The 17,238-nt window shown below is 37.6% G+C and overlaps 1 protein-coding gene across 4 annotated transcripts in view; it reads left to right on the forward strand.

Moving 5' to 3' along the window:
* FAM120B (family with sequence similarity 120 member B) overlaps nt 1–17,238 on the forward strand; it is a 114,757-nt gene that overhangs the window by 10,741 nt on the left and 86,778 nt on the right. For 2 of the 4 annotated variants that reach the window (XM_072643951.1, XM_072643952.1), the window contains exons 2-3: nt 1,894–2,928; nt 10,245–10,425. The exons of 1 other annotated variant lie outside the window; for it this stretch is intronic. In XM_072643951.1, the coding sequence (XP_072500052.1) occupies nt 1,915–2,928; nt 10,245–10,425 (1,195 nt within the window). In that variant the 5' untranslated portion in view covers nt 1,894–1,914. Of the gene's footprint in view, nt 1–1,893; nt 2,929–6,945; nt 8,117–10,244; nt 10,426–17,238 lie in introns of those variants that run through there. One more of the 4 variants, XM_072643954.1, reaches the window with a different exon arrangement.

The raw sequence follows: 17,238 nt of genomic DNA on the forward strand, positions 1-17,238 counted from the left end.
CAGTGGCTTTTTTTAACTGTTAGTTGCTCTTCTCCTTAGGAACTATTGCATATCAAAACAGTTTTTTACTAAATCTAGCAAAATTATAAAATGTACTTGGATTTATTTTTTTAGTTCCGAAATATTGTTCTAAAAAACATCTTTTTGATATGATGAGAGCTCCTAAGGGAGACCTAATCCTCAAATAATCATTAGGTTGAGAATAAAAATGTTAATAGTATGTTGTCTGATTATTAATGGACCATATTATCTGATTAAATGTATGTAATGTGAATGGTCTCCTTAAAATTTTTTTCAAATGCTGAATTTCAAGTTTTGTGGTTTTTTCTCAAAACTTCTTTTTGAGCTCTTCCATGGCCTGAGCCCATTGGGTGGGCTGGGACACAGAAGCCTTGACTTCTGTGTCTTTGCCTGATGGTAAGCATTGTTCTTCCTCATCAGAAAGGAAGGGAGGAAATGCCTGTTCACCAAGAAAGTAACCTTCTATAGTCTTATTTCTTTTCCCTTTTCTGGGCATTTTCCCAGCCAGTGACTTGACCTCTGAATATTCTCACACCCACCTCGTGTCTGGCTTGATCCTCCCAGCCAGCGCTTGGGGTCTGAGATTCAAATGCTGCTCCCCAGCCTCGGGGCTTTGGCGGGGGCAGGGCTGCTATTCAGTGTGAGATTAAGTTCTGGTGGTCAGGTCAGGGCAGGGCCGCCTCTCAGGCTCAGTTCCCTCAGGGGGTTTATGCACAGACCTTCAACAATGGATCCAGGCTCCTTCCTACTTGGGGAGTCCGGGTCTGCCGCTGCCTCAGCTTCTGCCTCCCGAGGGGGCCTGAGTTATGGGGGCACCCCACTCCCCTCTTGACCTGCCAAAGAGACCCTCTCACTGACCCCCGTCACCTGTGGGTGGAGGGACCTGCGCGGCCGCTGGAGATCCCATCCCTGAAGCCTGCTCGGATCTGTTTTTCTCGGTGCCGCGGCCGCGGCTGGGCTGGGCTGGGCTCTGCGTCCACAGCGCGACGGACCTTTTCCGAGAGGTTTGCAGGTCCCTCTGGAACAGAAATCTCCTTCGCTCCACTGTTCTGTGGCCTCACTGCTCGAGAATTCGCCATGAATTACTTTATACAGATGTCCTATGGGTTGTGGGTTCGGAGCTATGTGTATGTGCGTCTTTCTACTCCGCCATCTTGGCTCCACCCCCCCAGTTTTTTCTCAATAAAAAAAAACAGTGTACCAGTTTTTCACAGAAGTTAGGTTCTCTTTTATGCTATTATTTTATGGAAAATGGAAACAGCACCAACTCTGAATTCAGAGGACTGGGGTTCATAGTTCATCTCTGAGGATTACTTACTTTCGTGATCTTAAGCAAGTCATTTAATGTCTCTTGACCTCATCTGTAAAATGAGGAATAGGTGGCCTCCAAAGGCCTTTTAGTTTTAGATCTATGATCTTATATTCCTTAGTTATGACAATCACTTGGCAAAACGGCTTTTTAAAAAATTACCTAGAATTGAGACACTGACTTTTTGAAAAGTATGTTTGTCTTCTAGTTTTTGGCTTAAGAATTTGTTGAAGCAATAGCCTTAATTGAGATCTAAAGTGGTTACCATTGTCCTTCCTGAATTCCAACCCAAGTAATTGTAGAGGCCCTTAGTGCAGTTTTGAGCATCAATAGCTATATTTTATTTATATAAAGTTTCCAGTTAATATGTTATTCTTCACTTTCTATCTGAAACTCCCCAAAGCTCTAAACCAGTATATAATTTTGTCTCAGGTAAAGCTACCTCTCAGTAGAAGATGAATATTGTATATAAATTGTATATTATTGTGCATTTGACTTGAAAGATACTTTTTTTGGCTGCATTAACAAAATGAATGATTAACCATATTTATTTTTATTTTCAGATTAATATCAAGATTTCAACAATGGGTGTGAGAGGTTTATATGCATTTGTGGCGAATGCCTGTCCCAGTGTATGTACAGTAGTAAATTTGAAAGAAATGGCAGAAAAATACCAAATTCACCAACCTGGATGCACTCCTGTAATTGTTGTTGATGCCATGTGCTGTCTTAGACATTGGTATACACCAGAATCTTGGGTTTGTGGTGGCCAGTGGCTGGAATATCTTTCTGTCTTAGAGGATTTCATTAAAACTTTTACTACAGCAGGCATCAAGTTGGTATTCTTCTTTGATGGTGTGGTTGAGCAGAAAAAGAGACATGAATGGGTGAAACGGAGACTCAGGAACAACAAGGAAATATCTAGAATCTTTCAGTTCATGAAGACCTATAGGCAGCAACCGGGCAGAGATATGTTCTTCATTCCCTCAGGACTGGCCACATTTACACGTTTTGCTTTAAAATCTCTGGGTCAGGAAACTGTGTGTTCATTAAAAGAGGCAGATTATGAAGTGGCTTCTTATGGTCTCCAAAATAACTGCCTAGGAATTCTTGGAGAAGATACCGACTATCTCATTTTTAACACATGCCCTTACTTTTCTATTAGTAAGCTCCATCTTGACCATCTTGTTACTGTTATGTTCTCAAGAGAGAACCTTTGCCATGTCCTGGGTCTCAATGTAGCAGATCTTCCTCTCTTGGCCTGCCTGCTGGGCAATGATACAGTTCCAGAAGGCATGTTGGAAAGTTTTCGGCAAAAATGTCTGTCTGGTTATTCCTCTGCTAAACAGAACAATGACAAAAGAACTAACACAATCCTAGCTGTGGCAGACTATATAGTGAGGGTACTCCACTTGCAGCAGGGGGTGAAAGACCTGGAAGAAATGTTACCTTTGGGACGAAATAAAACTGTCTTTTGTAGAGGGGTGGCATCCTATCTTCTTCCAGGGCAACAATCTCCCTGGCTTCTCCAGAAACCGAGCTTGGAAACATCAGACAAGCAAGAAGTATCCATCTGTTCAGACCCAGAGATCTTACAGGTACTTGAATATATTCATCTAAATTTAATACTTGGTGACTAAAGATGTCAATCAACAAACATTTGTTGTATAACTGCCATGTTCATGGCAGTGTTTTGGGTCCTTTAAGAGTGAGAGGGATACACACAAAAGTAAGGTGTGTGCCCTCAGAGACTTTAAAATTTAATTAGGGAGATGAGACAAGTGCACATGAAATGTTTATTAAAAATACAAGGTAGCATTTAATAATGCAGAATGGTATAGAAAATAGAACTTCCATAGAGGGAGCTATCACCTTGAAGGAAAATCTTAATGAGATAGAACTTTCAATTTTAGGTTGGACAGATGCGTAGAATTTGAATAAACAGAGGATAGATTCCAGGTAGGGAGTATGTCATGAGTGAAAAGTGTGGAGGCCAGAATACACTAGACATGTTTGAGGAACAATGAAGAGAACAATTTGGGTTCCCCAGGGGAATTTTGAGTTAGAGTTTTTGTAGGAGAGCTATGAAAGATAGTTTGGAAATGTAATTTGGGATGAGAACATATAGGGTGTTGAAAGTCAGGCTAAGATGTTTGGCATTTATTCTGCAGGTAATGGGAAGCCTTGAAGGCCCTTGTTGAGAGGAGTTACTTGAAGAAAGTGATATTTTCATTAGACAGTCATGTTGTGTTTGGTGGCTTGGAGAAAGGAGATACCAGAGACAAGGAGATTGGATGGATAGGATAATAGTTGTAGTTCAGATGTGAGGGAAAAGGGCCTAAATTGGGATGTGAAAGATATTACAAAAGAATTGGAAAGGAATGGTAACTGATTAGATAACTAGGTGGTAAGAGAAAGGGTCCAGGAGGAATTCACATATGCTGGAAATAAGGAAGGTAGATAAAGCTTTTTTGAGAATGATAATTTGTTTGGTTTTAAGCATATCAGATTTAGGGTGCCAGCAGAACATCCAATTGGAACTCTTCATTAAACATTTGAAGATGTAGTACTGGATGTCAAGAAAGAGGTTAGGGCTAGACATTGTGTTCGTCCTTCATTTTCAAAGAAGACCATGACATCAGAGAAATGATGACATGATTTGCACTTGACCTTGTTTTGAGTGAGTAAGGGCTGTGCAGGGTCACCAGCCTCACTTTCTCCTCCTGAGCCATCTGGATCTAGTGAACAGATATTCATCAGGGTGCAGTGGGAGACCTTGGCCATTTTAGGCTAGGCCTTTTCATGTACTCACTTAGGGGGAGGTAGCACCAAATTGAGTGGATAGGTCTCTTTAAGAAGTGGTCAGGGAATGGCCCTTTTAATGAGCAAAAAAAAAAAAAATAAATCAAACTGGGAGGGAAACAGAAACTGTTAGTATTGGTAATCATAATAAGCCAGCCATTAAGTGGAGCTTGGACAGGGACCTATTATTCTCAACCCTATGGGCTTCAGAGTAGGACTGGAAATACAAATTTGAGAATCATCTGAATAAAGATTTTTAAGATCTGTGAAAGTGAATGATACCTCCAAGAAAGAGACTACAGAGAGCAGAATAGCAGAGGTCTGAGGACTAAATTTAGAAAATGGTCACATTTAAGGGTCAAGAGAAAGAAGAAAAAATGGTAACAGAGTTTTCATGGAGGTAGGGGAGCAACCAGGATCATGTCATGTAGTGCCATCAAGGGATTAGACAGTTTCCAGATGAAGGGGATGACGTTATAGAGAGGGAGGAAAAACATTGGATTTGGCAATTAGGAAATCATTGGAGATCTTTGAGAGTGCAGTTTCATTAGTACAGTGGGTTGAAGGTCAGATTGTAGGAAATTAGAAACAAGGGGGAACTGAGAAAATGCATGCAGTAGGTACAAACCACATATCTAAAAAGTTTGGCAGTGGAAGGAAGGAAATTAACAATTGAGAACTGGGTAACTGCAATAGCAGGTGAGAGTTTTGGTCAAGATAGGGAGACATGTACTTGTTTGTAGGCGGAGGGGAAGAAGCCAGTAAAAGGAGTTTAAAGATGGGGTTAGTGAGGATGGTAGAGGAGAGACAAGTTCTAGAAGAAGCTGGAGGAGAATGGGATAGAGAATATAGGTGAAGAGATTTTAGAAAAAAAGTAGAGGTACCTTTTCCTCTGAGATAAGATCAGAGAATTGGTACAGAGACAAAAATGTTTTGAGGTAGAGAGGAGATTAAATAAAGGACTTCTAAATATTAGCATAATAGTCAAGGTCACCTAGGGATTCAACAATTCAGTTCAATAAGCATTTATTTATTAAGTGCGTTGTACGTGTTGGGTACTGGTTTTGGCAGTGGGGTTACAAACCAAAATGAAAAATCCCTGTCCTCAAGGAGCTTACTTCCTCCTGGGAGAAACAACATGGACAACAATAAGTAAATACAAAACATATCAAGTGCTTTGGTGAGGGTGAATGAACTTCACCAGCTGGGGTGATCAAGGCCATGTATAGAAAGTGGCATCGAGCACTAGAGTGAGGAATTCCAGTAGATGTAGGTGAGGAGGAGAAGCATTCCTAGCTTGGAGAACACTGTATATAAAGTCAGGGGATGGAATATTGTGTACAGCAAACAACAAACGGGCTCTTTAGGTCGAAATGTAGAGCATAGAGAGAAGAGCAATGTGAAGTAGTGGAAAAGTAAAGGAGAGTTTATGTTGTGTTCTGCACCTAATAGTGATTTGCCTTTAGAACAAAGGAGTGTCATAGAACTTAAGATCTGGAAGGAGCCTCAATGGCTATTCTAACACATACACCATAAGTATTCCCACTAAGAAATACTTAGCAAGAGTTCAGCCTCTGTTTGATGGACTCCAATGAGGGGAAACTTAGTACCACTGGAGAGACAGCCCAAATCTGCTTTTGGACAGCCCTAATTATTAGGAAGTTTTTCCTAATTTCAGTCCCAAATTTGTTTTTTGGAAACTTCTGCCCATTACCTCAGTACTGCCCTGTGGAGCAAAAAAGAACATATCTAATCCCTCTTCCCTCTAACCAGCAGTCCTTCAGGTTCTTTAAGGCACCCTTCTTGTCCCCCCTAAGTTTTCTCTAGGTAAACATGCCCAGTTTCTTCAACTGAGCCTCCTATCAAATGGACTCAAGGCCCTTCACCATCCTTGTCACCTTCTTGGACACTCTCCAGCTAATTAATGTCTTTCTTAAACTGTGGCACCCGTTACTGAACATCTGTTCAGATCTGTGCTTTAGGGATATTAATTTGCCAGTTTTGTGGATGTTAGATTAGAGAGGGGAGAGACCAGAAGCAGGAAAGCCAATTAATCTAGTCCCTTGGTCAAGGAGAGAGATGAGGAGTGCCTAAACTGAGGTGATTTTATGAATGGAGAGAAGGGATAGGATGGTAAAGTTGTAGAAGCAATTGATAGAATTTGGGAGCTAACTGTATGTGAGGGGTGAAGGAGAGGGAAAAGTTGAAGACTTAAATTGAAAGATTTGCTATAGGGAGAAGGTATAATAAACCATCACATATTGCTTATTCTTGGAGCATTTATTAAAGAGGTACCATATCTTTCTTTGCTGATGTTTCATGATGAAAATAATTTCAGACTACAGTGAATCTGTAACTACAAGAACTGCTCTTATACATTGATTAGCAAAATTAGATTATGATGATAAAATTCTTCAAAGACTGAAAATGTTTTGAATCTAGATTTATATTACAGAGTACACCTGATGAATTAAGTACCAGTTTTCCCATTCAGTCCATTAATCAAGAAAGCAATATGTATATTCCTTGCACATAGTAGACTCAACAGATTACTCCAATTACAATTTAACTGGGGCCTAATTCAAACATGTTTTCCTAAAACTTCCCCTACTGATACCATAATTAAAACAATTTGTATTGTTAGTTCAGCACATATGGGGAGGGGGGGAAGATATAAATAGCATCAAATAAATCTGCCTTCTGTGATTTCCTACAGAAAAATAGTTAGAATCACTCTATTTTAAATCATTTAAAGCTTATAGTTATATTATTTAGATCTTGTTATTTTTTCTTTAGGAAAACTGGGGATAGAGATGCCAGCTCATGAAGATGACAATGGTGCCTTTATGAGGGATTGCTGATGTTTGTGATCAGTTTGTGAAATATGAGCTGGCTATTACACACAAGACATAACAGCACAGTGCAGCTAGCACTTGAATCAGAAACAATACACAAATAAACCTGAGCTTGGCAGTAGCTCTGAGACTTAATACCTGTGTCCATGGACAGATAAATTAGCATCTTTGAGCCTCACTGCCCTCATCTGTAAAATAGGGAGAGTGAGTATGTTGCTATCTCCTAATAGGATTGTCCTGAGGAAAATCTTTTACTACATAAATGTTCATGCAAGTCTGCCCAGGTGTCTCTGGATTTCTCCCATTTGTCATTTTTATGGCTCAATAACATTCCATTACATTCATATTCTACAGTTTGAAGTGCTGCTATCAGATTGGGGGTTTTTTGTTGTTGTTATTTTTTTTTAGTTATGTATAGGTGTATATATTTCCTGCTCCCTGATCCTCCTTGAGGATTTCATCCACTAGTGACATCAGTGGGTCAAAAGATATAGACAGTTTAGTCACTTTTCAAATGTAGTTCCAGACTTTTCCAAAATCAGCTGCCTCATTTTGTAGATGAGAAAACTAAAATTTAGAGAAGTTAAGCAATTTTCCCATGGTTACAAAGTTTGAGACTCAGACTTCATTGTTCTAACTTAAGACTGGCACTTTTTCCATTGCATCATGACATTTAATAAAGTTGTAATAAATTTTTCACTTGAGATCCTGTCTAGAGAATACATTACCATTCCTACTTTCCTATCTATACAAAATCTCATGAAAATAATCTGCACACGTCCCAAGGACATCCTTGATGAGGATATTAGAAGAGAAAAGGTAAGATTTTGAAAGAGATATTCCATAGTCTTGTCACACATTGACTGAAAGGATTTGGAAAATACAAGAACCCATTGCTTATTATTTATTGTTAAAAAACAGATTTATTCAAGGGAACAAATCACATCAGTCTGTCTTCCAAAAAATCCCTCATTCCTTGAAAGACAAACAAGGCATAAGTTGCAGTGATGCTTGCTCCCCACAGTTGTTTGACTCTGCCTGGGAGGAGATCGACTGCAGAGTCAAGGTTGAAGAAGGATTCCATATAGTTGATGATGTCCTCCACGTGTTCCTGCTTTTGGATAGCATGGTATGACATTAAGCTCAGAAACACTGCAGAGCCTCTTAATAGAGGTCCGTAATCATTCAGAATCAGCTTAAGTGGCATCTCCTACAAGAGCCCTTCCTGATCAGCAAAGTTATTTGTGCTCATCCTGCAAAATTTCTTTGAGTCAACTATATATATTTTTAATTTACCTAATCTTGCTCCCTTCAAGATGCAGCTCAAATGCCACCTTTCTCTACATCTCTTTATTGATTGTCAAAAAGTCTGTATCATCAAAATGGGATATACCTAAATTTGAGGACAGGCATGAAAAGCATCTTCCTGGATGAGTCAGTCAATAAACGTTTTTTACACTATGAGCCAGGTATTGGGGATATAAAAAAAAGTAAAAGATGGTCCCTGCCCTCAAACTCAAAATTCTGGGAGACAACATGCAAGTAAATATGAAGGAGAAAACTATACAGGATAAATTGGAAATAATCAGTAGAGGAAAAAGGCACTAGAACTAAGAGGAATTGGAAATGGCTTCCTTTAGAAGATGGGATTTAAGTAGGATTTGAAGGAAGCCAGGAGGCAGAGATGAGGAAGACAGAGAATTCGAGTCATGAGGGATAATCAGTGAAAATGCCCAGTTGAAGAATGTAGGGTCTTGTTTGAGGAATGGCAAGGAGGCCTGTGCCACTGAATTGAAGAATAATATAAAGTTGAGTATAAAATGTAAGATGGGGATGGAGGGACAATTATAAAGGGCTCTGAACATCAAATAGGATTTTCTGTTTCATCCTAGAGGTCATAGGAACTACTAGAGTTTATTAAGGAGTAGCAGTGGGGTATTTGGGTGGGGAGTGGCATGATTAAACTTGTACTTTAGGAAGATTGATTGGACATCTGAGTAGAGGCTGGACTGGAGTGGGGAGGAAGAGCCACTTATGGTTGGTAGACCCACTAGCAGACTATTGCAATAGTATAAGCCTGAGGTGGTAAGGGCCTACACCAGCAGTCAAGATGTTGCAAAGGGGATATCAACAAGCCTTTGGCAACAAATTGGATGTGGAAGTGGAGAGGTAAGAGAAGGATGAGCCAATGACAAGGTTGTGAACCTGAGTGACGAGTAGGATTGTGGTGCCCTTGACAATAATAGGGAAATTTGGTAGTAGGGAGTATTTGGGAGGGAAAGATGAGTTCAGTTTTGTGTATGTTGAATTTAAGATTTGGTTGATTAAAATGGATTAGAAGACTAACATCCTCTCTTCTCTGCAGCAGCACTAGAGAATATCACATTTCTTAACTATGTTAGCCAGAATTGAAATTTTAGCTGGTGTCCAGCCTACCAAGTAATTATGCTTTTCCAAGAAGAAGAATAAAAATGTGTATCTCTTTTGAAATAATTAAAATGAGGCCAATGAGAAAAGACAAAAACAGCAAAACAAATTTTGTAATTGTGTGCTGGAAAAGAGAACAAGAGACAAGGCTTTTTAAAAAGTTTTCTGTCTTTCAAATTTGTGTCACAGTATTTTTCATTTCTTGGTCATCTTCAGTTTGTCAGATTATCAAATTAACACAATATAACAGATTAAAATAACTTTAAAATCTGTTTTTACGTATTGCTAACCTTCAAATTACAAGTCTTACTTTCTTGCTCTGAAGAAATAGTGTCAGAGAATTAGACTTTGCATCTTATCTAGGCTCAGTAGAGGGAGAACACACCCAAATATCCTTTTAAGTCACCTGTCGTTACCTAGCAACTTTAACAAGAACACCATATTATTTTATATAACGCACACACACAAATCATCACAGATTCACAAAATTTATGATATTCATGATTTGCCTAACATTTACATTTTCAGTGCACAAGTGAAAGACTTCATGGATCTATATTATGCATTGCAAGCTGTGAACTTATTCCTAATGCAAAATGAAAATACCTGACAAGGGGTGATACCTCCTTTATGGGGAATCATCCTTCTAGATTAAACTCTTCATGTTGCAGTTAATGAGACCTGAAGACTGAATGATTAATTAGTCTCAGCTTTTTTCAAGGTGCCAGGATTACATCTGACTGACTTTGGGTCACAGATGTACCTTTTTTTTGGTTTACTATTTTATTGTCAAAAAGAGAATCAACATTGTTTTGTTTTACTTTGAACAGGTAGCTAAGGAACAACATATCCGAGCTGAAAGCTACCTGGTCTACAATATCCTAAGCAGTGGAGAAATTGAATGCAGCAACACATTGGAAGATGAATTTGACCTAGAACTTCCTGGCCAGGCTCTTATTTTCCGTCCTGCTCGGCAGCATATTTACTCACTACTTTTGGAAGACAGTAAAGGTAAGACTTGGCAGCACTTCAGAAAGCTGAAGTCTAAGAAACTAGTCTGAGCTACTCTAGTGCATTCTTTTAGTACATGGAGGCAATTAAATAGGGTTCAGTTTTTTGCTAAATCTTTTACTGATATTATTTGCTTACATCTGTATAAAATTTAGGATAAATGTTGTGAGGCTTTACATATAATTAGTAAACAATCAAAATTCATTAAAGAGAAGTAGATTTTTTTCTACAGCCTGTTACATTTACATCCTTTAAAAGGAGATCAGTTTTGAAAAACGTTGAATCTTTTTCTTTTCTAAGAGTACAGGATGTGTTTGTTATTAAAGGGACAATATTTAGTCTCAACTAAAAATATTTTTATAAAATAATTTTACAAAATATCTGGCATTTTTTTCTTTTCAAGGCTGCTTAGAGTCATTGTCTTTTTTTTTTTAAGTGAACAATATCAAAGATGGGATTCTATCCCAGATCTCCCTGGGGTCTCAGAGTATTTTCTCTAACTCCACTGCCCCCAGTCAGCTCCTCTGCATAACCTAGAACAAGCCACTCATCCTCTTAGTCTCTGGGCATGACTCTCTAAGATCAGAAGTTGGAGAGCAAAGGTAGTTCTGCCTTAGTACGGAAAGTTTCCTCAAGAGAGTGACTGCCCTATACCAATGTCTTTACAAATCCAGCCAAATTTTTTTTGAACAAAATAATGTCTGCCTCTGTGTCTCTCCATATATATGTACATGTGTCTCTAGGTATAGACACACACGTGTGTGTGTGTGTGTGTGTGTGTGTGTGTGTGTGTGTGTGTGTGTATATGTCAGTGAAGGTTAAAATATTCTCAGTATTTCATATAATTAAATTTTGTTCCACAGTCTTTTGTGATAAATTAAGATCCTAAGAGAAAGCATTCCTGGTAATTAATAATCAGTTTATTAATTGGACTAGCCAGCAGTTAATTAATTGATGGTCAGTGATTTCTCTCAAATCCAAAGACTTCAAGGAAGATTCTGAAAAACCTTAAATTCCTTCTGAAAGGGAAGTGCCTTGACAAGTGAAAGTCAACCCTGATTGGTGTACATTTAATGAAGAGGTGGTCTAAAAAATCTTCACCTCTTTCTTCTGAGAATATGGCTTGATCATGAAACACAGCAGCTTCAAGTCATCTGGGCAGGGGAAGCATTTTCATCTGGACCTCTCTGTCTAGTTTTCTCCCTCAGGAGCTGGGTTGTCCTTCCCAAGGGTGGGAAACCTGCACAAGGCCTCGCTCATGTGGCCTTGTAGGTCCTTGGGTACAACCTTTTCACTGAGTCCAAGTTTTATAGAACAAAGCCTTTTATTAAAAGAATGTGTTCTGTAAAGTTTGGATTCAATCAAAGGGCTGCACTTGAGGACCTTGAGGTTCATATATGGCCTTGAGGCCACAGATTCCCCACTCCAGCGGGCCTACACTCTAATGGAGGGGATCAAGGACAGAGGGTTCATCCCCCAGGCAAAGGGTCACCCAAACTGAATTCTCTTTGTATTCTTAAATAGAAATTAGGTCTCCCACTTGAGATCCAATAAACATGTGCCTTGAGGGCTAGGAACAAGTCTCATTACTTCAGCCATTCTCTTTAGAGATCCACTGGCCTTTTCAGGAATTGGCATTTAACACACATGAAAGGAAAAGAGTAGGCCACAAATTAATAATTAGTTATTCATATAATAGTATATTAATTTCTCTCACCTTTCATTATGTACTAGCAAAGAGAATAAGGACTTATCTCCAGGAATGGTGACAGTATATGTAATGGTAACCATAATCACACTTTATGTTGAACAAGGCCCAATAGCCATAGGTTAAAGAATGAAGTTGGGACAAAAGACGCTCAAAAGCATCCTGTGCTCCGAGCCAGCCATACCTTTGGTAATCCAGAATCTACCTCCAATTCAAAGCCTTGCTGCTAATATAGACACTGATTAGTACCACATGGTCAATTTGTGACAGTTGGTTTTTACATGGAGTGTGGCCTAAGAAACCTGTATTTTAGCACTAAAGAGAGGGTCCTCTAAAACAGGGTTTCTTAATCTTTTTTTGTGTCATAGATCCCTTTAGCAGTGTGGACTGTTCCTCAGAGTAGTGCTTGTTGCCTATATCCATAATTGAAGGAAATATTAAATTTAAGTTAGAGGTTAGTAGAAATAAAGAAGTAATTTTCTTTCCCTGTCCAAATCCATGAAACTCTAAAATCTGTCCCAGGTTAAGAACCCTTCCTCCATAGGATGTGAACTAACAGTTACTCTTGTCAAAATGTACCAATATGGTGTAGTACAGATATTATAACTAGAAAATAAACATATTAGCAAATCCAAAGGTGGTGATGTTAGAAATATCTCAGTATAATCAACACCTGAATATATGTCTATTGGTTTTCTGGAGCTACCTTTTAAATCTTCAGCATAATTCTTTGTAGTACCCAGCTTTTCCCACAGCTCACAGAATTCAAGCTCTTTTAATATTTACTCTCACTTAAACATAACAAGGAAAGTAATACTGATCTTTAAAATAACTCATATAATGAAATACAGAAAATAACATTTTTATTACTTTTGACCTCTGTTCTTGAAGGTCATTTGTGCCTTCCTGCACATAATTGAGAATAGACTGTATTAATTAAAAAATGTGATCTTCATCAAGAAAAATTTCCTTTCATATCAAAACATTTCCTTAAATAGGATGAAAATAACAATGTTGATTTAAAATATTTTATGAGATTAGCTAAGATACTTTTTACTTTATTTTTTTGTTATTTATGAATATAAATTCTTTTGAGGACAACTTCAGTGTCAGTAGTGTGTGGGTACTTCTTCCACTGGTGCATCTCCTAAGTTATTCACACACTCTCAGCCTATTTGATTTGAGAATCCATTCTTTTTTCAAATTCCTCATAGAGGATTCATTCAGTTCACCAGAGGTCTTCCCCTACTTCTTTTACTATTTCAGGGATACCAATACAATGTTTTTTTGTCTACTTTTTTCTATCCTGTTCCATTGCTTCTTTGTAGGTTATCACAAGCTCTGATAGTTTAGGAAAAACCGTTTTTTATTAATGTCCTTCCTTTCTGGTTTGGCCATTCCCTTCCTGACCCATTCTACCTCTTAAAGATTCTATAAATTATTCATTGCTTTTGACTCCCTATATACCATGCTTTGAAAATAAATTATTGCTGGTCCTAGTTCATATTTTTGCTTGTTCATGTTGTTTCTTAAGTACTCTTTGCTTATACTAAGTCTTAATGTTATAATTATTAATTAAATTCATAGCTTAATTTGTGAAGAAATGATGTTTTTAGAGAGGTTGTGGTGGAAAGTGTGGTAGATTTGGGTGTGGATCCTGCCTCTCACACCTACTAGTTATGTGACCTTTGGGAAAGTCCCTTTACTTCATGGAATCTCAGTTTCTTCATCTGTAAAACTGGCCCAATAATACATATAGCACCTTCATCATAGGGTTGCTTTGAAAGACATGTAATAATATGCAAAAAATGCTTAGTAGATCATAAAATACTAGATAAATATCAGATATTGTGTTATTATCTATAATAAAATTAGCCAACATTTTATTGCATCTTAGTTTACAAAGCCCTTTTCTCATAACATCTCTGTAAGGTAGATAATACAGATATCCTGATCCCTTGATGAACTTGCCCTGAGTCACATAGCCAGGGGTCAAACACAGATCTTCTGGTACCAAGTCTAATAATCTTTCTGCCAAAATAGTGTCTTCCTAACGTAGATAACAGTCACAAATTTCCATCTGGAAAAAATCTTAGAGTCTACCTCCATAACATTTCTTAACTCCATCCCCTTCTCTCTGTTCATGCAACCACCATCTTAGTTCAAGGATTCATTACGTCATCCAAACTATCCCAGTAGCTTCCTAATTGGTCTTTGTGCCTCATCTCCCTTTTTTTATCTCATTCACTCCACCACTGGAAAAATGATTATAATAAAACATTGGTTTTTCCTTTTATTCTACTGCTCAATAAACTCCAATGACGCTTTATTACATCTAGACTCAAATATATACATACCTCTGTTTGACATTTAACTCCCTTCACAAATGGGCCCCAACCTGCCATGATGTTCCCTTTCCCATCCTTAAGAGTGCCTAAAAGGCACTCCCTCCTTTTCTTTATGTCTTAAAATTCCTCATTTCTTTCAAAGCTCAGTTCATGCCTCACCTACATGAATCATCTAGTGCCTTTCCTTTCTCCCCTCAAAAACATTACCTTGCTTTTATTTTGCATATATTTTGCTTATATTTATATATAAGTAAGTGTTGTCTCTGCCAATTGAATGTAAGTTCCTTGAGAGCAAATGTTTCACCTCTTTCTTTGTATCCTCAATGCCTAGCACAATGTCTGACATATAGTAGACACTTGATAAATGCTTATTGATTGATTGTTGACTGATCTGGAGGAAACAGGCTCAGAGAAATTAAATGCCTTGCCCAAGGTCACAAAGCCAGTAAGTAGCAGAGGTGGAATCCAGAACCCTGGTGTTTGGGCTCCTTCCATTCAACTGCACTAATCTATAGAAACTGGAAAACAGACACTTGACAACTTTAAAGTAAAAGTGACTTGTACATAAAGTAGATTTACTGGGAAAAAAAAATAGCATTGCAGAACATAATATTATAGTCAATTATAACCTGGGTATTTTTTATTTACTTTTTTGTAAGCCAAAGATTTCATCATCTAAAGGGGAGGGCTCACTGTTCAAGAACTGTCTTTTTTTTACAACTGATTGAGGAACAAGAAAAGAGTCATATAGTTTTTTCCCTATTTTTTCCTGGCACACCATAAGCCCTTAAGCAATGCTTTTTTATTCATTCATTCATTTTAATATTTTTTACGTTTTCTTTTTGTACCATATTTCCCCTTTTTTAAATGCTTCAGCAGAAAATAATCTTTTGTGAGTTAAAACTTTAAAGAGTCTTGTATGTGTGTTTATGCTAAATCTGGAAATGATTGAGGTATTAAAAAAAAAAAGCTTCAACAAAACTCCAGAAACCACTCTTGTCTTTCAGAATATTATTTAGATTTTGCTTCCAATAAACAGGCATAACCTTCCTTAAGCAAACCCAAAAGATGAAAATACCAATTTGGTTCAAAAATCTAAGAAGTTATTTTTCCATTTGCAGGATTTGACTCCAAAAAAAAACCTGACAATATTATTGTTTGCAATAGATTGCATTTAAATTCTGATGCATTCAAAATATTATTTGATCTATATTTAAGGGAGGCATACCTCCAAAGATATGACTCTAACCTGGGTTGGAAAAAAAAGCTTCATTATTAAGCTTATGTAAGTTAGGTTAAAATTGTACTTACAAAAAATTTATATCTTACATGTAGCCAAAGTAGATTCTGAGGATGATTTCATTTTAGAATCTGAAAAGTTATGTTTGCTTAACTTTTGTTTGTTCATCCATTGACTAGTAACTCATTTATACTAGTTCAAACCATTAAAGGAGCTGTGTATAGAGACATTGCCACTGTTGTTTAGAATTGTAGATTGTTGACTTCAGAGGAGCAGGAATCATACCTTGTTTAGTTTAGCTCTGGTATGGTGAGCTGGGCAAGTGGAGAAAACTGCTACTGGTTTAAGTTTGTCTTTGGTGCACTCCTCTTATCCTACCTTCAAGTCATACATTCATATGCTGCTCTCTGGACTGCCAAAGTCCCTTCCAGCAGGTCTGCCGTTCCCCAACAGGGCTTTATTTTCAATATTTATTTCTTCTTTCCATCATCAAAAAGAGATCTGCTTTCACATAATTATCACCTTACCAAAGATGACTAAAAATTGATATATATATTGCTTCTTTAGGAACATTAAGATTTTTAGAGGGGACTCAGTGACGAAAATCAGTCAGTCAGTCAGTAGGCATTTATTAAACACTTAGTATATGCCAGGCACTGTTTAGCTCTGGATGTTAAAAAAAAGGCAAAAACATAGTCCTTGCTCTTAAGGATCTAATGGAAACGATAACATACAAACAATTATATGTTTGCAATCTATAGACAGATGCAATATAATCTCAGTGAAAGAAATTTTTGGAGACTAGGGGAAATCCTAAAAAGGTGGAATTTGACCTGAATGTCTTAAAAACAGAGGAGATAACTCAAATGCTTTAATTTCAGGCAGGTGATAGAAGATATTTTAAAACTTAAATAATACTACTCTGATGATTGATTAATTATGATTGGAAAAAAAATCAAAACCAAAAGTTTTCTCAGACCACTTAAATTTCTTTTATCTGCCCTGAAACAAGGCACACACCCTTATATTGTATGTCTTTCTTTCTCTGATCTGCTTTTTTGTTCAAATTTTAAAATGTTTTAAATTCTTTCTCCTTTCCACTGCCCCTCCTCAGACTGAACACTTAAAAAACAAATTCCCACCTTGGCCATGTCTAAAAACATGTCTTATTCAGTTCATCACTTCTCTGGGTGGAGGTGGGTGGCAGGAAGTAGTACCACCTTAGTTCCTACTTTAGTACTACTATGAAAACAGCTGCTATAAATATTTTTGCACAAGTGGATCCTTAATCAGCTTACTTTTTAACATCTACAACTTTGGACTCTCAGGCACTGATCCATTAAAGCACTAGCTTGATGTTTAAAATCCTGAATTCCATGATGCTGTTTGAATAACATTTCTTGGTTCCTCTTACCAGTAGAGATGTGACAGTCTGAGCTGGTGGAATGTTGTTTATGCTATTAGATCTGTTTACTTTTGCATTTGTTTTATTAAACTGTTTCTCTTTGTTACAAGGG

Source organism: Notamacropus eugenii, chromosome 2 (genome assembly GCF_028372415.1).
Source record: "Notamacropus eugenii isolate mMacEug1 chromosome 2, mMacEug1.pri_v2, whole genome shotgun sequence".
NCBI lineage: Eukaryota > Metazoa > Chordata > Mammalia > Diprotodontia > Macropodidae > Notamacropus > Notamacropus eugenii.